The sequence below is a fragment of the Labrus mixtus genome, chromosome 2 (assembly GCF_963584025.1).
Source record: "Labrus mixtus chromosome 2, fLabMix1.1, whole genome shotgun sequence".
NCBI lineage: Eukaryota > Metazoa > Chordata > Actinopteri > Labriformes > Labridae > Labrus > Labrus mixtus.
Window position 1 is genome coordinate 29019983 of NC_083613.1, and position 22550 is coordinate 29042532.

The 22550-nt window shown below is 40.4% G+C and overlaps 1 protein-coding gene across 1 annotated transcript; it reads right to left on the reverse strand.

Moving 5' to 3' along the window:
- Positions 1–8018: 8018 nt before the first annotated feature.
- Positions 8019–21928, reverse strand: ldlrb (low density lipoprotein receptor b). The gene is made up of 18 exons (XM_061060720.1): positions 21662–21928; positions 15854–15979; positions 14848–14970; positions 14193–14570; positions 13916–14038; positions 13187–13309; positions 12822–12944; positions 12536–12664; positions 12240–12411; positions 11784–12011; positions 11554–11672; positions 11289–11428; positions 10679–10820; positions 10426–10578; positions 10134–10331; positions 9382–9456; positions 9096–9256; positions 8019–8980 (listed from the first exon to the last, which is right to left on the reverse strand). Exons 1-18 carry the CDS (start codon positions 21744–21746, stop codon positions 8942–8944), a joined length of 2637 nt encoding a protein of 878 aa, XP_060916703.1. The 5' UTR covers positions 21747–21928; the 3' UTR covers positions 8019–8941.
- Between the last annotated feature and the right edge of the window lie 622 nt (positions 21929–22550).

The following is a 22550-nucleotide window of genomic DNA, read 5'->3' on the forward strand; positions in this document are numbered from 1 at the left end:
GTGGTACAAATGATTCATCATATAATAGTCTCTAATTTTAGATTTGTAAATACGTCAAACTGTTGTCTCTCTCTGCTCTGGTTCAATTTGAAACACACCTTTGAACACAGAAAGGTCAAAAAGAGAAGTACCTGAAAACTTCTCTCACTCGTTTTATTTAAATCTGTACCTATAGATAAAACTCTGATTTCCTTTTTTATCTTATAGATGTATGCACACTTCTTCTGAGTGTTATGAATAAGGTTTGTTTAATAAAGTTTGAAATGAATCTCCCTTTTTTTTTTTACCAGTGTTTAAATATGCATTCAAATTGTTTTTAAAGCCCTGTAGAAAATGTAAGGTTGATAATATGTTCCTCACTTGAATAGAGACAAAGTTACTATAGTTACACTGAAGGTTACAGACTTTAAAGGTTCACATGTAATAAGTCCTAAGTCCTAAAAAAACTGCATATTGAAGAGCAGTGTGATTCCATCCAAATCAACACTTATTTTTTGTCTTGTATAGTCTCAGCTAGAATAGCTGTGTGAATTATACAGAATGTAAATATTGTTCTTCACCTAAAGAGTTATTATACACATGGTGTTTTTTTTTTAACAGGAAGTGCAGGTCAGTATATTATAAACTGAGAGAAATAAAATGTAGATGGTTTCATATTTGTTTTGATCTTCGCTGTAAGAGTTGTGAATCTGGCTGCATGCTAGTGTTGTAGCTTTATGAACAATAATAACAGCTCATAATCAGCAACACTTTATCTACTACCCTCCTGTCTTTTTTCTTTTGAAACTGTATACTTTCCACCCCCAAAAAGTTTATCCCAATTTTTTAAGTCAGCGCCGTCAAATAAGGAAAATAAATGACTCTTCAGTGCACTACTGTGACTTTATATTTCATCACAAGACTCCTCTATAGTGCCTTTATAAATAATCTTAAACGTTCCTTTTATCATAACAGGTAAATCATACATGACATATCAACAGATTGTCCATTTCTGTATCCTGTAAGAGACCTCATGAAATGGACTTATCTGCCTGACACAACAACAGTGTGTGGCCTTGACTTATGTTATCATTGCTTCAGTATCTGAAGGAAAGATGTGTACAGAAAACACACAAAGAAAAGATTATTTTGTGATAAAGTTAACTTTTTCACAAAGATGGGAATCTGTCAGTCTGCCACTTATTGATGTAATAACTTCAGATTACTGAGGAAACACATTGGTATCAGGTCATTGTTCTAAAAGTACCAATAGGCTTTTAAAGACGTTTAATATGCTACATGACTGATTGAGCAAAGGAAAGAAAGAGCCATCCCCAACAAGAGAAACATTTATATATTCACAAGAGTTAAATCAACTGCCTGACAGCTTTCAACATTGTTTGCAGCAATGGTTGATGGGAAAGTAGTTACTGAGGAAGTCCCAGGAGACAGCCATAGCTGCTCCATCCAAACGCTGTATGGTGAAATGAAAACATTTAGATTGACAGTGAAGAGGAAAATTAACAAGAGCTTCTTCTCTCGTCCTTCTTTCCCTCTGATAATACTTTAGAGTCGGCGAGAACAGGTATGGCTTTGTTTTATCGCAAACATTGTCCTTCATTTGATCTTCTGATTGTCGACGGAGCCGTCATGTTATGGGTCAAAAAGTTGTATCATAAAAACTCTGGAAGCATGCAAATCTCACGGTCCTTAATATCTCTGTTTTTTTCCCTGCATCACAGATTGAAATAGTTAAAAAGATGATCTGTTAAACTGCGGAAAACCAATGCCTCTTGTTTGTAGAGGGTATTTATTACCCAGAGAAGTACACCTCTGCTCTTTCTGAGAGCGTGTGGCCTGCAGGTCTGGCTTCAGGGTTACAGAAACACTTGCCGATCACATGCTTGAGGAGCTCCTTAAGCCATAAACCTCGCTCTACAAGATCTCCATGTATTACCCCCCCCCCCCCTTTTTTTTTCCCTTTGGCCTCTCTGTGTGGTTTAATACCCCAGATCTCAGCCTCGCCCTGTACCTCTGTCTGCCTCTTGGGGCCAGATGGAGATCAGACTTTTTACTATATTACCCTCCTTTTGTCCATACTGGTTCTGCTCTCCTTATCTGGACTCTGTTTATCTAATGCCACATGAGCATCGTATAGCTATAAATTAGAGAGCCACTCCTTAAACATGCCGTCTTCACACAGGATATGAGTTATTTTGAGCCTATCATAAAACATTATTCCAGCTGTTTTTTTTAAAAGACGCTTTGCTTATTTGACCGTTTCTATACAGTCCTGGACATTTGACCCACTTCCCCAGTTTGTCTGCATTTTTCCAGTCAGGTTTAGTGTCTACAAATATTTTAATAGTCGTCCTCAGGAGGATTGTTTTCTTCTGAATGTAAACATTATCTTTGCTCTACATGAAGTCTGACTCTCTCTCTCTCTCTCTCTCTCTCTCTGGTCCATGTGATCTGGATTATACAGGAGCCCCCTATAGTGGCTGGGTTCCAACACAAACATATGGGAACACTTCAGCAGTCGGACAAAATGAAAACACGAGACTTTTCTTCTTCTTACTGACGCAGCTCGACTTTGCACCGTATTTCACCTACTTTAAAGGTATAGACGGAGAGTTCCCTTTTGACTGTAAACGTAGAGATTACATTGTTATCGTAACATTCAACCCTTTGGAAATGTAATGCATGTTAGCTGAAGACATGAGCAATAATCAGTGATGGATTATGGAAACAGCAGTCTTGGTATCAAAATGTAAGAAAGAAACTCAAACTAACAAGTAGCATAAAAAATATATATTTAGATGTTTTTGGGTAAGTTAGGAATTCATACATACCAACTTAAGTTTTGGGGAGTGATTGTAGAAATCATTTATTTTTTCTCAAACTATGGACAAAAATATCAGCCTTTTTGATTGCATCCCTTAACAGCAGTGATCTAAAGATGATAAATGTTAGCTCCAAAAGGATAACCACAGTGAGAAAGAAGTAGAGCTTCAGATGGATGGTCCAGTGAACTATCTGTCTTTGTGGTGTAATAACACTCAGTAACACCAAACCATATTTCACAGAAGTCGTTAATCTTAAAGATAGCCAATCAAAACTCCAGTTTAAAAGTTTTATGGTAGGATACTACAGGATTTATATTGTTGATATGGAGGTTAACATTAGTATTTTTTTTCTTATATCAATAGAAAGAAGAAGATCTATCAAAACTATAAATCAGCCATTTTTGAAGTTTTTTTTAAGTAATGTGTTTTTTTGTGTACAGTTTCTGACTTTACTTCGACACAGTAGTGAAGAGTGGCAGGAACAATTTCTAAAGTCAGACACCAACCTGGGACAGCTACGAACACACACACACACACACACACACACACACACACACACACACACACACAAAAAAACAACGCAGAGTAACTGAGGACGTTTGTAGCAAAATGCCGTTCTCCTCCGCCATCGCTTCCAAACACTCCCCGGTCGCCATCGCAGAGTTCAGAGCCCCGGTCGCCTGGCATACCGGCGTTATTCAGAGAGATGCACCCCTGCCGTGAATGGCATGCAACTCGCAGAAGTGTTTTAAAACGGTATAATTCAGGTCATAACGAAGTGTATGTGATGACAAAGTCTCTGAAGTTTATACCTAATAAACGTAAACAGGTCTTTCCCTGAGGTGGTCACAAGAAAGTTTTGCTTGCTTCTATTTTGGTCACCATAATCCTGCCCCGACCTCTGATCTAAGTGTTGGTGCTACTCTGGAACTGGTTTTTCTGGCACAGAGCCAGTTCTTTGGCTGTGGAAACATAAAGAACTGGTGCTAGCTTAGGCACTGGCACTCGTTTTGTGAATCTGTGAAAACACCATGAGACTGAATATTTGGTGGCATCAGTCTAATGTGAAGGTGCTATGAGAAAGAAAACTTTTAACTGTATTGTGTGTCATCCTCAGAGTTTGAGCAGCAGCATGCAGCCTCAGAGCGACAGAGATATTTGTGAAACTTCCTGTGAACATGCCTCCACCGTGATTGTTGGCGCTAGTCTTGTAACCGATACAGGAAACCCAACAGAGTTACTTTTGACTTTCACCTCCTTTCACCGATACCTTAATGCAATCTTCAGTTTTCTGTTTATTGCAATAAAGTGCATCATGAAGAACAGTACAAGGTATCAGTTGCGTCCTCCTGCTGACTCCTGCAGCTATGGATGCTGTGTTTGGCCTGCAGGTTGTCAGGTAGACACCAAACAGCATAGTGATGCTATCGGTTGGTGGTTTGTTTGGTAACCTGACAGGGGAGTATCTCTTACCCTCCCCCTCCACCCACTGCTGTCAATTTTTTTCGAAGACACTCCCTTTCTCTTAGTGGTGTGACATAAAACTCCACCCATTTCCAAACAGCTGGCCAATAGATGGACAATGTCCATATGTAAATAATGAGGTGAGGAGAGGATATGGATGACAGAACGCATAGCAGAGGACAAGTGTCATCTGTCACCTAGCCTCAGGTGTACGTATCTCTGCTGATTGCCTCATGGGTGTTGCATACAATGATACTCAGGCTCGTTAGCTTTCAATGGCAAACAATAAAAAGACAATGCTGCTAGTGATGGAAAGCAATTACATGCAATAAGTCCCAGTACTGTTTGAAGAACGATTATGTTTTATAATGTCAAAAATAATAAAATAGAAATAGATGTACACTTCAGGACATGGTTTGTCCCTGGTGCAGATGTGATGCTGTTGGGTGTGGAGTCCTGCACTCAGGAATGTGGCTCCTCAGTCCTGACAGCATTCCAGCTTCCCAGTGAAATACAGTGAGGGCAGTGCAGCGTGTCCCTGCAGGGCCTGCCGCTGACGTCAAAGACAGCCTTCACACACACACACACACACACACACACACACACACACACACACAAAGATTTTATAAGTCTGGCATTAAAAAGTAGTAAAAGCATATCATCCACAACTCAAGGTCCTAAAGACATAAAGGCGCTTAATTATCATTTAATGATTTTTAAAACCCACTGTGTACCGTTAAAGATTTTTGCATTAGAAAAAAAAGGTTAAAATGTTCAAAAACAACATCACAGTCTTAGTGTGATTTTAAAGTGTTCAGTGCAGTAATCTCTAATGATAGCTTCCATATTTAAACCATAGACGGTTAAAGACATGGACGTAGTCTCAGTGATAATGCAGGAAGAGTTTCGAAGCCAAACGATGCAGGTTGCCATATTGAAAATACAATCTCCACCTGAGTGTCAATCAATCTAGAAACAGGCAAAAAGATGGAGGCGAGTCATCTGTCTGTAAACTCAGCCACGCCCCTATTTAAGCAAATGTATGAATAACTCTTAGACTTAAAAAAAATCAAAACAGATGAGTTGTAAAAATAATGCATTTCCTTTACAGTGTACTTATAAAGAAATTAGCTTTTTAAACAGGTTGTGAACATGTTTATTCATGCTCTAAAAATAGCATTTTAACATGGGACCTAATGGGGATTCATTGGCTTTTGCAACCAGCCTCTAGTGGACACTCGAGGAACTGCAGTTTTTTTGCACTTCCGCATTGGCTTAATTTTTCAACACCAGGGGTTGCAGCTTGATTTAAAAGTATCATGCAGAGCGTGTCTTTAACCCGTGGCAATTAAATACGCTGAGGGCAGCATGATTTTGCTCACTTAAGCTTGTCACACTCTGTAGGCACAAGTTAGCATACTCGCCATGAGCCACAACATAGACTGAGCAAGATTACCGAGCATCAGGTTAGCTCTTTGCTTTGTTTCCAATAGCTATTACTCTTTATTGTTTGTTAAACCTAACCCTTATTCCCCTCAAATACAGGAAGGTCATTAGCCACGTTAGCTGTTACAGTACTTTGGCATGTTAGCTAGTTAACACACCCAATTAGATCCCATTTAGCTAGCAATGAAGTTGGCCAGCAACTAAGCAAAGGCTAGCCCGTAACTTTTTAATAATATGTGCTGAGGTCTTTTTTAAAACGGCCCCCTGGCCAATTTGCCAACCAAGTCATACCTGAGTGGAATTAGTTCACAAGCTAGCTAATGTTGCATATTGTTACTGGGTTGAGATAAGCATAAAACGTAGGTAGGACGTTTTAGAACACAACTGGGTTAAATGAGAAAGCATTTAGAAAAATGATCAGCCAGATGATCACATTCGACAACAATCTTATGAAACATTTACAAAGCTAATGAAGTCCTGTTCCCCTGGGTACTTAGTGATGCAAGCACTCAACCAAACACATAGCCTACTTGAATATTTATAAATATATAAACTGTTTGTAATGACTCATTGTGATTTTATTCTTAATTTTGAGCAATATTAATTGACCTTTCTTCTCTGTAAGCGTTGCTGTAATTTGATAAATTACTTCCCAGTTTTTGTTAATGCGTCACTGATGCTTCCTCTGAGTCCTCCCCCCTCTGCACTCTGCTTCACTGTGGCAGACAGAGCACAGCCGGGGCTTTCATTTTTACAGCGATGACCGCTATTAACATGAATTATGGAGGAGGTTTATTAAATTAGCGAGAGGATGTTTGCTGGTCGTTAGATTTTATGGGTGTGTCGTGCCATATTCTTCTGTTTAACATCGTCCTCATATCATTTGATACTTCTCTCTACACTGACTTGTGTTACATTTTTTTTAACTTATTTTCACATCATTTGATTTTATGATATGATAAACTTTAGACACTGATTGTAAGGTGTTAAGGAAACTTGTGACATACTTTACAATCCTTCAGCCATGAGAGTTCTAGTCATTTAGAAAATAAAACACCTTTCTGTCTTTTTCTTGGGACTATCCAATGAACTGGGTGAAGGTTAGGGTTAGGGGTTAACCCATAATTGTTTCGTGTTTAAAAACAGAACAGCTTCATCTTCTTCTTCGTCTGTGTCTTGTAATGAATGTAGGTTGAAGTTGAATTTAATTTAAAAAAGACTTTAGATCGTATGACAGGAGTCGCATTTATTTGTTCTGGCTTTGAAACAGGAACATAAGATTCCTCATCATGCAAAAACAGATCTGCTCTTTCGATAAGGGCAGAGAATAAGAACGAGAGTCTGATGGTGATTACATAAAGCACTCATCCAGCCTGCCTGCATTTTAGTGTTGTTCAGTAGATAGATGCCATGGCAGCGTTTCCTGGCAACATGAACAGGTGTCATGGACATTTGTTTTGCCAAGTGTTTGTAACGAGCTTGATCACTGGACGGCTCTGCGAAACAGTTTGTGCTTAAATCAGTTCTTATCTCAAGCCCTGATGTAATATCATTATTCGACATTCAAGGTTTTATTTCTCTAATCTCACCGTTAAGCTTTGTCACAGTCCAACTCCCAATAAACAGAGAAATAGGTAAAGATTATTTATTTTATTTAAAAAAAGAAAGAACAATACAACCAAAAACAAAACACGGCAATGTGCGTCGACAAGCAGGCTGCTGTGCATCAATCTTTATCGTTACGTACATTTTGCTGTGGCAGAGAACATCCTGCTTTGAAACACCTTCATATGTGCCTTAATGTCACAGTGAAAACATGACGTCAAACTAACAGAAAGGCAAAAGCAAAATAAATAATGTGACTGATCACTGGAACAAAAGTGTAAGGAAGAAAGAAAACCTCGTCAGTATTTCTTCTGAAACATTGTAAAAAGTCAACCACTATCTTGCAGTACTTTAAATAAAAAACAACTGAGCAGGTGTCCAAAAGATCTGATTGAGTATAAGATAAATAACAGCTGTACAACGTGTACATTGGACAGGTATTGAAGGAACAAAAGCAATTCACCATGAAAGTTCTTTGTAGCATGAGGATCATGAGATCAAGATGACAATAGTGACAAATTATCTGTCAAGTATTTCCAAAAATAAATAAAAGAATCTTTTACATATTTACAATAATTCAAACTTCAATTTACAAATTTAAAAATGCAACACAAGACTGAACAAAAGAGTGTTTTACAAAGTATTTACAGGAACTATTTACAGTGTTTTTTTATATAAGTAATCATCTACAACCACATCTTCACTTCACTTTCTTTGTTCAAAAAAAAAAAGTTTTTTTCTTCATTTTGGTTGACTTCAGAAAACCCAGCAGCGTTTTTTCACGTACAATATGTAAACCATCGGTGACTCTCCACACTCTTAACATGTTACGTGTTTGAAAGGTAAAAGCACTGATTTAAATGAGAACCACAACTCAGACGGACAATGACAGATGATAGTAAAGACAAATGCCACTCGTGTGGGAGCCAACAAAACGTGCAACTACCATGAAGAAAAAGAAAATCACAATGACACAAGCATGTGCGACAATGAAGGCAATCACATCTGACGGTATTTACTACCACAGAAGCTGATTCAAAGTTTGTGGGGTCAATAAGGCATTTGTCTAAGAGACTTCACTAAATTGTTAGAGTGTGGTCTGAAGGCACACGGGAGTCTTAAGACATAAAGGTATTCAAGTTAAACTTGCACAATGTTTGACTTGTGTGGTTTAAGTCATTGCTGAGACTGTGTGTTAGTTGTTAAATTCACAAACATCTGATCTTTATGTTAAGTATCAGGATGTTTAGATAATGTCATAGCTCCAGGATCGGGATCATCGTCTTCGGAGACGATGCATTAGTTCTTCATTTAAAACCAGCTCGTGGCCAAACTAAAAAGCTTCCAGCAGTTACTCAAGTCAAGTTTATACTTTTTTTCTCTTTTTTTTTTGTGCAGTTCCTTCTTCAGACGTGGACGGCACAGTGCTGAGGTCAGAAACATAAGCCACAAAATGAGGTCACCAGGGGGAGGGGAGGAGCTGTTAAGCAGCAGCAGCAGCAGCAGCAGCAGAAGTAGAAGTAATGGCCTTTGTTGCTTCAAGTTAGCGGGGGAAAGAAAAATCACTTTTAAACAAATGTAGTGTCTTCAGTGTCTTTGGGTTATGCCACATCCATGTCCTCCATGCTCAGCATTTGCCTCTGCAAGAAAAAACATGTAACATTAAATTAGCATAGCTTGTTAAGTGACATGCATATCATTTCAGATACTATATTTAACTATAAGCAAAGTTACTTGGTATCTAAGTGGACATACCTGAGGATAAACATATCCCTCAGAGCTGTTCCTGCATATGTGGAGCTCGTCCTCTGTGGTTTTCTGGTACACTGGATTGTCAAAGTGAATAGTGTTGGTGTTCTTCAGACGCCAGTGTCTTAAAAGCAACACTGCTCCAAAGACCAGCAGGGCCAGCATCGCTGCAAAGCAAAGATGAGTTGAAGGTCATTGATAAAGAATCCCTGATAATGTTTTTAGATTAAAGAGCTCTTTAGGCTGCGTGTGCTCACGAGTTAGGCCACGAAGACCTGAATGTCAAACTTACCCATTGGCAAAACAATGTAGAGAGCAACAGGGTGGGCTGAAGGGGCTTCTTCGGGCAAAGCTGCTATTTTTTTACCTAAGAGAGAAGAGGAAACATTTTTTTATAATTATGAATTTCATATAATTCTTAATTTATTACAATGATTATTATCTAAGCTACAGTTTAAAGACAGTTAGGTGGAAAGTCTGAGATGTCACCAAGCCAAGAAGTGACCCCTGTAGAACCCCAACTTTGAAATGGGAGTATGATTTTATTCATGTGCTTTTGAGGGTCTGGAAGACGGAGCTTGTTACATTTGTGCAAGACTTTTCCAGATTTTATGCTAAGCTAACCAGCTGTTGGCTGTAACCATTTTGTCTGTCAACTGTACATATGTGAGTGTGATGTTAATCTTCATATACAACTCTGTCACAGAGAGAGTTGTTAACATGTTCTTTTGAAACATAATATACTCTAGACTGAGTAACACTACACTGCAGAAACAATACCACTATGTAGCAGTTACCTCGCTGGTGAAACTAAACACATCATGGGTAGCAGCTATGCTACTCTTTGAAGCCGTACTTATGGACAGTGATGCTTTAAGCTAAATGCTAACCTCAGCATGCTAACAATGGAGTTGTATATTCAACATCCTCACCATTTGAATTAAGAGCATTCTAGTATTTAAAGGTTACCACTTAATTCAACAAGCAGCAGATTATTTATCAAACAGCTTTTAAAGAGCAGTTATCAGAAATTCATCCCCATACCTTGAGCACCTTCGACAGGTTGCTGTGTGCTCAGTGTGGGTTGGCTGGATGGGGCGCTCTCAGGTTTTTTGGTAGCTCTGATGGTAGTTGTAGTTGCTGATGTAGTAGGGAGAGACTCAATGGGCTTGGGGGCTTTTGTTGGTTCTTTGGGTGGCAGTGGTGCAACAGTTCTTCTCTCAGCAGGAGGGACGACTGAGGCTGCAGAGATAGAAAATATTAACATCATTGCAAGTTTTCAGGTTAGATTTATGGGGTATGTATTTATGTAGTTCCATGTACAGGGGACACCTACATGCCACGCATTTCTTCATGTCAGGTCGCATGGTCGTGTTGTCAGGACAGGCGCAGGTGAATTTGGGAGAGCGCTGGTTAATCACCGGGGCAGGGAGGCACAGAAACTCACAACCTCCGTTAATATTGTTACTCTCTCTGCACCAGTTTCTACCTGCAAGAGAAAGGTAAACAAGAGCATTAGAAATCAATATATGGCTTTGGAAACATTTTGTTTTTGAAAATAGCTCTTAGAATAAGTAGTGTTTCTGTACCAATTGGCTGCTTGAGGTTATGGTACACTACGATGTCCTCTGGCTGGACCAGGTCCATTGCCAGCTTGGTGATGTCCTTTCCTGTCAGGCGGTTGGCACTAAAAACAGCACTGTTGCTCATGTCCGTCCAAAACACTTTCTCCTGTTGAAAAGAGAAATGCCACCTGATTAAAAACATTCTTCTGTTCCATTAATTTTCAGTTTCCTTAAAAACACCAGTGGATTAATTCTAAAGTCTGATTAGGAATTAGCTCAACTGATCCAAATTTATGGGAAATAAAGTGCAGACTCGGCGCTTAATACTTCTAAACCATTTCAGCTGGATAACTCTGGAACTGGAATTGAGTGGTCTGAATGGGATCATATTTTCCATTGTGATTATGTTAATGTTTCCTACCACATGTTATAACAAAGTTTAATGCAACTATCCATTAAATGGTCATTTTGATGACATGAACCTAACACCTTTAACCTAATTATTTTTTCCTCATGTGGGCATACATTCAATCAATCAATCAATCAATCAATCTTTATTTGTTTAGCACCAATTCATAACAAATACTATCTCGAAGCTGTTGACAAAAAGAAGTTCATTGACTTCCTCACTAACCTCAAACACAGTCAGAGCGAGGGGATGGGTGAGTGTTTCCTCGCTGTAAATGAGAGTGTGTCGAGTCCCTCCATTGACATCAACACTGGACAGGGTGTGCAACTTGGAGTCCACCCAGTACAGACGCTGGTTGACCATATCTGTCCAATGAGGGGGGGAAAAACACAAAAAATTGAATATTTGGCTGACTTTAAAAACGGTGTGCCCATAACAAAGTTTGAATGGAAGTTTTTGCTTTCCATCTAGCTCATCCATGATCTCTTACCAAGGGTGATGCCGTTGGGCCACACTATGTTCTCGCTGACCAAGGTAATGCGATCTGCTCCGTTCAATCCACTCTTCTCTATCCTGGCCTGCTCACCCCAGTCTGTCCAATACATAAAGCTAAAGAAAACAGAAAATCAGGAAACTATGAGCCAAAGACTTCCATAAAAAAATATCAAGTTAATTCTGATGTGTTGAAACATCTCCAAACTAGTTTGAAACTCTGCTCACTTTTTTACGGGGTCGACTGTGATGGCTCTTGGCTTGTCCAGGTTTTCTGTGATCAAGCTCTTCCTCTTGCTGCCGTCTGTCGTTGCCACAGAGATGGTCTTTAAATTGCTGTCAGTCCAGTAAATGTTGCCATGGATCCAATCCACCGCAATGCCTTCTGGCGCCTCAATCCCACTGCCAATTACTACAGTGTGGTAAGAGGAACTACCGGCAACTTCTAATTTGGCGCTGTTGAGAGGCAGAAAAGGATTTCAGAATTTTATGTTAGGCATTAGTAGGTTGCTCTATCTGCAATCCGTTTTACATAGCAGTCTTATTGTACATGACTAGACTGGGATCTTGTCAAATGTGCTTCAGAGATATTGATGCTTTCTGCTGCAGTTTGAGCTTAATGGTAATATCTTGTGAAAACTCATCCAAAGAAAAAGAGATCCAGAAAGTGTTAGTCTCTCTAACCTGTAGATTTTCTTCAGGGACAGGTCAGACCAGAAGATTATCTTGTTAGGCATGTCCATGTCCAGAGCCACCGCATTCTTCAACTGGGGGATCAGACGGACGTACTCGGTTCGGTCCACCGTCATCTTCCTCACCTCGTGTCTATTGGTGAAGAAGAGTGTGGGCACAGTGCCTGGATGACAAAGAAAATATGTGAAGAAAACATTTTCACACAGTCATACAAATCTTTTCGAAATGTCATTGGTCAGTTTTCAGATGGGACAAACATGGAGTGAGGTTTTCTTTCAACGTTATACCTGATTCAGCCTTGCACGTCTTGCTCATAGGGTCAATCTCGTAGCCCATCTCACAATCACACTTGTAGGAGCCAGGGAGGTTGATGCAGATCTGACTGCATGTATCGGGCTGAGCACATTCATCAATGTCTGCAGGTGGAAGAACAGGAGTGTGGTTAAAAGCTAGCAGAACTTTTCTTACAAAGTCAAGGATTGTTAAAAAATGACACGTCGATGTCACAGAGTTGATCTCAGCCTACCATTTGAAATTGACTCAATTTGAATATTTGAGACTTGCTCCTCTCACCTTCACAGGTTTTCTGGTCCATATTCAGTCTGTATCCAGGATGGCACGAGCAGTTGTATCCGACCTTCAGATCGTTGCAGATTTGGGAGCAGCCGCCTTTTTCGATCAAACACTCGTTGTTGCCTGTGGAGACGCAGATACACAGACCCTTCAAAACGTATCCATAACATCTATTTTCCTAGTGGTAGCTCAAATCGACAATGAAGTCACTCTTTCAAACCACTAACTATCTGGGCCACTCGGCCGAGGCTCCTTAGCTAACTGCCCTTGTCACATTTTCCTGGCTGGGATGTAGTTCTGAGTAGACATGGAGCGTATTGAGTGTATACCCAAACTCTGACACTCTGAAATAAGACTTAACTTACCACACTCTTTGACAGGTTCATCAGACCAGTCCCTGCAGTCTCTCTGTTTGTCGCACACCTTCTCCATGCTGATACACTCCCCACTTTTACACTTGAACAGGGTGGGGCCTTCACATACGTTATCTGCAGAAAGGAACAGAATTCAATTGTAACCCAGTGGTCTAAAACTGCTTTAATCAGACTTTTAACATGGGCATTCAGTAAAAGATAAGCGTTTTTATCATTGAGTATCGGTGACGTCATCCTTTGGTTTCTGAGGAGGCGTTTTGCAGAACAACGGCCGTCGCTTCATTGGAAATGCAACCCCCACTTAAACTTCAATCACTCAGTAACGGCCAAAGAGGTAGAGCTTTAAGAGCTAAAGCCCCCTGCTTTAGCCTCCTGGCAAACAGCTACAACGCCCCCCACCTGTCAGTCAAATCAACCACGCCCCTAATTACGCATAACTGTGAGCCTAAATAAATTCACAATGGAAACATTTCAATTTTTAAATCACCCACACCAAAACCATTTTCAGACCAGATTGTAAACATAATTCTGCTGTACAAATGGGTATTTTAACATGAGACCTTATGGGGATTCCCTTGCATTTGCAAAAAGCCTCAAGTGGACAGTCTAGGAACTGCACTCGTTTGCGCTTTTGAATTGGCTTCATTTTTCAACACCGGTGGTTGTTGCTTGATTTAATACTGTTGAACTGTGAAACAAGAATGCATTTCTTTGTTTTACCTGTGTGGCAGCCAATCTCATCACTGAGGTCCCTGCAGTCGAGCTGTCTGTTGCACTGGAGGCTGCCATGGATACAGGTGCCGTCATTACACTGGAACTGATCTGGACCACAAGTGGATTGACCTTAAAAAGAAAAAGAAGACAAATTGATTACAACATGAAGAGAGAGAGAGGCAACAAGAGGAGACAGGAACAAACTGGAAGTGGGATAAGATAAAAGACTTGCTGCAAATCTTTTACGTTGGGAATGATAAAGATTCCAAGAATGCCAACTCACTGCAGTTGACCTCATCCGATCGATCCAGGCAGTCCATGCCTCCGTCACACCTCCAGCTGCTGTGGACGCAATCTCCACTCGTACACTGAAACTCATGGGCGCCGCAGGCCATTGCCTTCTTCACAGGCGACCGTCCCTCACAGTTCTCTGGCCACTCGTCAGACCCATCGGCACAGTCCTCGTCTCCGTCACACCGCCACAGGGCCGGCACACACACAGAGTTGTGGCACTGGAAGGAGCGAGAGCTGCAGGAGGGTTTAGGGCAGGAAACCTCGTCTGAGCCGTCCGAACAGTCGTTGTCCCCGTCGCAAACAAAGCTGGGGGAAACACACTGGCCATTGGCACATTGAAATTCGCCAGCTTTGCATTGTTTGGCCGCTGTGGAGAGACAGGAGAGGTAGAATAAAGGAGTTAATGAGATGTCAACGTTAGAGCTAGTTAGCTTAATGGATCTAATGTTCATTTCAACAACAGTCAAATACTTTATTGTTATAACACCATGACATGCTACCTTGACATGAATTTGTTTCTTTGTTGACTTAGATGCTAAAGTTGAAGTAGCCTAATTTTTCAATCAATAGCCCTAGTTATATATTTTGACTGATTTTTTTTGTGTTCATGTTTATGATGTGAATAATTTATTTCAAAAACTTACTGCAGTTTTTCTCGTCGGCCTCATTCTTACAGTCGGCCTTGCCGTCACAGTGCCAGCTCCCGGGTACACACTGGTTCAGGGGAGCTCCACAGTTGAACTCTGACGGCAGACAAGTTTTGGTTGCTGAGGACAGAAACAGAAAGTGTGACACAAGTTAGTTTATTAATCATGAAGAGATATGTCTTGTGATTTCGGACAGAGTACATTGTAATACTGATCAATCATTAACTACAGTAAACTTCTGTTTTGAATTTATTATTGAGTGGTTAACGGTGGTGACTGCTGCTGCTGATGATTTTGTGTTATAAACAGGTAAAGAGGTCAAATGTTCAAGCACAAATAAAAGCTCCTTTTCATTTTTTAGTTTCACTTCATATTCATCAAAACTATGGTTAGTTATTCATAAAAAAAAGATAAATTCTGATAATGATAGATGATTATTTTCCTTTAATTCTTAAAGCTCCTGTGAGGTTATTTTTGGTTTCTGACAGATCAGGGGCTACATGTGGATAAAGTGCTACCTATTATCTCTATGTTGATTCTTAAATGTGTTAGTAATGTTTTCACAAATAAATTCTTCTTCTTAATTTTAACAGTCAAACATGAAAAATACAAAAAAAAGCCGGTTTCAGCATCTTGCTGATATTTCTTTCATATCTGACACCTATCCGGTGGCAGCAACTTTAATCAAGAACAAAAATCAATCTTCTCACTGATGGTCCTGTTTGCTTTTGTCATAAAGAGGCGTCAGTATTAAATTCAGTCTGTTTCATAAGCAGCAAAAAACTCCTCAAAGGAGCTTTAAGCTAAACTTCATGCTGTTTCTAGAATCTATAATGTTGCTGCTAATCGTTTTCATAAATGATAGAAAAACTTGAGCTCTTGCAAACGATATTTTTTGTGCATCTTTTGCTACTGTTATTGGTAGAGTAATGGATAGAGAAAATCATTCACTGTTGCAATCAGATGTATTTAGGTTATACTAAGTTGTGATAAAATAGCTTACCACAGGTTGCAGGCAGCTCGTCGGTTCCGTCACCACAATCATCAGTTTCATCACAAATCCACCTCTGGGTGATGCACCTGTCGTTTCCACACTTAAACTGAGTGGAGCTGCAGTTGAAGGCTGCATCTGTGAATGATGAAATAAAAACAGTGTTCAGTATTACACGAGGACAAAACAATGCCTTCTCTCATTGGATGCTTTTAAGAAGATGTTAAATGACCTGTAGATCTTCTGCCTGATATATTTACGTTTGTAGGCGATCTTGACAAATATTTGCAGTTTACATTTTTTAGTTTTAGTTTTTTAATGTTTTATGATTATGTTTTATTTTGTATTTGTATGTTCGGCTGCTCGTTGTTTGTCAGAAACATTGTTCATTGTGCTGCATCTTGGACAAGACAGGGAGATGTGTTTTCCTGGTAAAATACAGGTTTAGATTTGTTTTTAATAATCTGCATTTCCTGCTCAGTTTCCCCCTTGCTGCTCATGAGCAACGTGTGGGAACGTGAGCTTGTGACAACACAGAAGCTGATATCATTGTGAGGTAAATATTTAACTGAAAATTACACATAAAGTGACGACTGAAGGACACTACTGTTCTGATAAGTCACAGTGTAAAAGTCACACCTTCCCTTCCCTAGACAGGCTACCAAATGAAGATAACAACTCTGTGTGGTTTCCTGACTCATTTTATAACAAGATAATGAGACTAATGTTCAAGTATTTGGACAGAGAAGATCCTACCTGTAATTCATCACAAAATAAATAGTTTAATCTTTCTTAATTGTGACAATGGCAAACACATGTAGTCGTACCCACAAAACCACATATACATCAATGAAACCTTCCCTTCTTGTCACTGATTTAAGACACTTCAAGTTCGAATTTAATATAAAAAGAAAGATGAAATATGAGCTGTTAATTGGAAATTAATATGCTGAAGAAAATGTAAATAGGAGGAAAGCACAGCCGTAAAAAGGTTAGTTAGATTTTAGTTTATTGTAGTTGATTTTGTTCACTTCTTTAAATGTTTTTCTAGTTTGAATTTTGCGTCTTAGATTTCCCTTAAAGCTCCTGTGAGGAAGTTTAATTTTGTGTCGATTTTGGCGCCCCCTGTCGACAAAAAGTGACTCTTATCGCTTTGCAGATTTTGTCCTGTACTGTGTAGAATCTTGTTTTGATCTCATCCTGCCATCCTGCATTCTTTAAATAGTAATATGTCTCACACATCAAGACTTCTTGTCATGCAAAAAATGTAAAAGAGAAAGGCTGTTTATTCAGTGTGCTATAAATCACTTTCAGTCGGTTTCCTAATCCCCCTAAAACGCCTCACAGGAGCTTTAAGTTGCAAACTCAGGTGTAGCAACCAAACATTTTATGAATGTAAGGAACGCAGGTTTAACCTACACACAGACACACCTTAGTTCTCATTCCCGTGACACATTGCAGGTATGAAACAGAACTCAGGCTCATCTTTTAGTCATGAAGGTGCCGACAGCTTTACTGCTTGGTCTGAACGATTAAAGTCTGAGCTAGTGGGACAATCTTAGTCTGACCCTCTTATATTTTATGCTCAGAGGTCACAACCATCAGACGTTAACACTTCAGTGAACGCCGCCTGTCACCATCACACACGTGTGAGATCAACACGGGCCATTCCCACTCATGATGAAGTGTGTAGTATGTGTATGCTTGTGTGTGCGAGTCCTCCTCCATCACCTCTGCCCTTCCTGTCCCTCCTGTGACCTGCAGGCCGGTGACATGACCAGACTATCCCTTTAAGACAATAGCAAGGGAGGAGTTGAACAATCACACCACCAGCAGCTGATTGGTCCCAGAGTGACATTCCTCACAACAGTGTCACTACAGAGACCAACGGACCAAGGCGGAGACTCGAACTCGAGGAAGTCTGTCAACGTGAGTGTCTCTGTGAGGGATGCCAGCTTAAAAAAACACAGAACAGGTCGGATTCGTTTTGAAATTAGAAGACAATCATTTCTCAATACTGGGCTCGCCCGCCAAAAGTCACCTCCCTTCCACTCTGAAAATGTGCAAACAAGAAACAGAAGTGAGAGAGCTTGATCCACTCTTTGTCTTTTTTTATTCTTGGGAACTTTCAGGGTGTCATTTATTGAACTTTGGCTGATCTCGACAGGCCCTTCCTGTGCACACCCCCTCATATGCTTTCAGGGAAACCAAAAAAAAAAAATGGCATTCACAATCACTGACACAAAGTGGAGGCCAGGCGTGCAGCCAGCGTGGATTCAAGGAACAGAGTTTTCCAAAGCCGACTCCAGCTGTTCCTCAAGACATGCGGTCATAGATTTACAGTAAAATTCACTGTCGCTCCTGCTCCTTCTTTTCCTTTTAAGGAGCAGCTCATTCATTCCACTTGAAGAGGGAGCAAAAGTAGGTCAAAAGCAAGCGCTTGCCGACCTTTCCGACTTCCAGTGTTTTCATTTTCCGCTGCTAATCTTCCCCGCGGCCTCAACATGTGGGTCACAAGCCTCCCAAGAATACCCTCAGCAAGAGGAGGTCCCATTTCATTCTTTGCATTTAGTCTCTTCTGTGGCGGAAAGTCCAGGTTATGTCAGGCTCATGTAGGAGATATTTGTAATTTACACTTCTTCACCTGAGTATTAAGAATTTAAGGGGTGTTGATTTAACTCAGTAATTAAAACAAGCCCCCATGCTGCCGTGCAAGCTGCATTAGCCCTGGGTTAAACTATTAATGCAAGTCATCCCTGCTCTCTATTCTTTATATTTCCTGTCACTCTTTACTGTCAGATCCAGTAAAGGCTATAGGGCCAAAAATACAAAACAGTTAGCCTATCCTGATCTTTTCAAACCCTGTCAGGCATCATGAAACACCAAGTTTGAAACCTGATTTTTCTGCATTTTAATTATTAAAACCGAACAACAAGACGCCTGACAGCTAAACCGTGATCAACACAAGACCACAATCCCCAGGTGCCGAGCCGTGTTTGAACAGTATCTCCAGGGCCTCCGATGCTTGTGTACTCAAACTGAACCGTGCAGGTGCTATTTATAACCGCAGTGTGAATCCTACAACCAGGAAACCGCCCAGCCGTGACACTTACATGGAGGGTACTATGGACATACACCAGACTGTGACTACAAGCAGCCTTAAAAAACGATGAAATGCTAAACAAACACTCGTTTGACAGCAGAAACTGTTGAATGAATGCCGCCTGTCATCGCTGCGCGGCGTGACAACAATCCTCCTTTTGTGACAACATGTGACGATGTCAAATGACAATGCATTCCTGTCTTTTTATGGCGTATAAATGCAGTACACACACCCACCGAGAACCTTCAGAAAGAGGTGCATTTATTGACTCAAACGTCCAGTTAATAAATAACCAGGATACATGTGCATCAGGAAGACAAGCAGTTAGGCTTTGAATCTTTGAGTGCATTGGTTCTGTAAGCTGCTGTACTTCCTTAAGAAGAGCTCACTGGGGTCATACATTAATACTGCTGCGGCGGCAACGTGGCCAAATTCAGTTTGATTCCCACTTGCCAAGAATCTCGATTTAGGGCCTTGACAGCAAGTCCATGAAAATGAGGTCAGCATCTGCAGACAAATCAAAGTGCCGTACATTTCTGCTGCAGCTTTCTCTTGATGATGATATCGTACCTCTGCGGTTTAATACTGACTACACAGTCAGACGTCAATGAAAGCTACAGTATGTAATGTGAGAGGCCCCAGCAGAAGTATTTCCAAATGATAGATAGAAGAAATTCCACAGTAATGCCCCCCGCCCCCCCAATGTGAGTCACTGCAGTAAAAGTTTAGTCTCTCATAGGTAAGAGACTGGTGGCTTTCCCCCTCCTGCTCCTCTTTCTTCAGAGTCCTGCGATGCCTCATTTCAGGAGTATTTTAAACACAGAATGAATGCATTAAACTAACCAGGGCCAGACCTCTAAACATAAGCTCTCTAAACTTCCCCCATAACACAGAAGAAGATATAAATGTGATTACTGGAAGTGAGAGCAACAGACTGTAAAAAAAAAAAAGTTTCAACCCTGAAAATGAGGAGAGATTATACGGGGATTACCAGAACAACTGCATACAGGGGCTGAAGCCTAATTCTTAGCACATTGTTGGCCTTAAAGGGCATTAGGGTCAATGTTCACCAATCCTTTCAGATGTATGAAAATACAAAACACTTGTCTGCAAAATGTTCCAATGCTTTGTTACTTTCAATACTGGTTGTTTCCAGATGATATGTCTGTTATTTTATTAATCAATAGGATTGAAAAGTACCAAAGCTTTCAAAAAAACCTACAGACCTTCAGTCGCATTTTTACCCACATCTGCTGTAAGAGAAAGAGAAAGAGAAAGAGCAGCCGAGGCCCATTCAAATTCACAGGTCGGTAAATACCGACGTTCAGCTTGTCCTTTTGGCGTATCATAAAGTTGCAAAAGTTACATTTATGTCCCTGACAAACAGACACAGAGCAAAGAAGTTGCAGCGGAGGACAAGCGTTTGTATTTGTGCAATTTAGACAGCGTGCAGAGATTTGCTTCACAATATTTGCTCATTGAAAACAAGAAATTACTTAATGTTGGATGCCTGGACTTTAATTTTCGTTGCCATGGTAGCGTAGTAGGTATGGTTGTTGTTGGATTTTTACAAGTATCGTATCAAATTTTAGCATTCTGCTGTTGTGATGATTACTCTATAGTCTTTATCAATCAATCTATGGCCAAACGCCCTTCAACTAGACTTCGGCTCCAGAAACTGAACAGTCATGATGATGATGGACTAAAAATACAGAATTTTAACATATCGGCTGAACATTCAGTTTGACAGACTATTTCTAAGAAGCTTTTCATACTCTATGAACGCACTTCTAAATTGTGGTTGTATGTGACAGTGAATAGAAGAAGACAGAGTAGTGCACACCTTTAACACACCTTAAAACCAACAAATACAAAGTTATGAATATGATTGTGTTTGTATTATCTTCTACTTGTTTTATCTACCTGTTCCCCTTCAGTTCATCCCATAGAGCATGTAGTGATAACTGTGTCAACACTAACACTGAAATAAAATGACTTTATAAAAGTATTGTAGGCTATAAGGACGTTTTAAAAAGATAAAGATATATCCTCTGTAATGACGTATTACACACTGTATGTGTGTGGTAAAAGTTTATGACAACAAAGTCAATTCCCGTATCCCATTTGCTGCAGGGGGTGGGGGGGTGATGATAATGAAAAACCGATGGAGTAGTAACCGCACCCTTCCTCGTTGACAACCGTCTGTTTCCCTTTAGTCCCGCCTCCTGGAAATTAAAACCTGCAGCACTGACGAACCTGATTGGCCGCTCGCTTACGCTACAGAGCGAAAGAACCAATAAGAGCGCGGTCCGTATTCCATTCATTTATTCCAAAAATGTAAACCTCACTATGCTGTCATCGATAGTGCTTTATAATCGAATAGTTGCTGGATTGTTATTTGATATAATTAATGAAGTGGAGGAAAAAGTACAACGAACTCAAGGTCAGAAGCTAAATGACGCTCCTGGTTTCACGCCGGTCCTGCTCACTGCAAGGCCACATGGAAACATTTAGAACTGCGACTTTTATACAACCAGCAAAATGAAAATTATACATTAAAATTTGTAACTTTGAGACGTAAACATTGTTTTTTTTTTGTTTTTTTTTTGCAATGCGCTTGATATTCTATGCGCAGCCGCATTAAGTCAGCATCGCAAACTTCGACACACAGGAGCATCCTTCTCAGACTCTCTCGAGGAAATTCGTTCGTTTCTTACCTGCTTGAGACGCAAAATGAATCAGCATCAGTAGACAGGACCATGCGGACAGTCCGGTGAGTCCCCTCCTCCACATCCCAAACATGTCCTGATCTCTATATTTTCTCCTTCTCTGCCAGCTAAAGAAAAGTCACCCAGATGACTAAGGAAGTGTGACTGTGCGTAAAAAAAGGTCTCTGTGTCGGATGGAGAGAGGGGCACTGAGGCTGTGCGTAAAAGGCGAGTGCCAGCAAAATATTCTGAGGTCCCAGTCTCATCTGACGAGTTTGTATGAAGCTGACAGGAGGGAGGTGCCAGAGCAGTGGTGTGATGTTTGAAAGTCGACGTGAGCATCGTAGGGGGGCGGGGCCACAGGGTTGCTACATCACCGAGAGTTTGTCGTCCTTCCATCACCTCTCCACCCCCACCCCCCCTGGCTTTCCTGTGTGTGGGTGTGTGTCTGTGTAGGAAGTAGTAAAGCTGAAAGACAGAACCACCAAACAAAGGCAGTTCACCTCTTATCATTCTTGACTATTGATGTCTAACAACGGAAGCAGCTTAAATATTGATGTCACCAAACTGCAATTGAACCTTGGTAACAGCCCGTATCCCTCTTCACAGCTTCACATTTGACGGGGGAAACAAAAAGCAAAGAGAGGAAACTAAAATGTGCATGTGATCACCCAGTCCTCTGTAGCACAACCACATGCACAATTTGTGGGTACAATTAACAATGGCACCAAATATATCTTTATTTTCCCACCATTGCCAGACTTGGCCTTCAAAGAAAAATACACATTCATACTTTTTGTGTCTTAAGCTCTTGTGTGACGTTGAAATCTAAAACTGTTTATACAATGCAAAGATACAAAGGGACTCTGGAAAAATAATTTTCTTATTATCATAGTTT

Coding starts and splice junctions, on each gene's coding strand:
- ldlrb (XM_061060720.1), bottom strand. CDS start 21,746: ATGTTTGGGATGTGGAGGAGGGGACTCACCGGACTGTCCGCATGGTCC. Junction 14,571..14,847: donor GGCCGACGAGAAAAACTGCA/GTAAGTTTTTGA, acceptor GTCTCTCCACAG/CGGCCAAACAATGCAAAGCT. Junction 9,457..10,133: donor ACCTGTCGAAGGTGCTCAAG/GTATGGGGATGA, acceptor CTTCTCTCTTAG/GTAAAAAAATAGCAGCTTTG.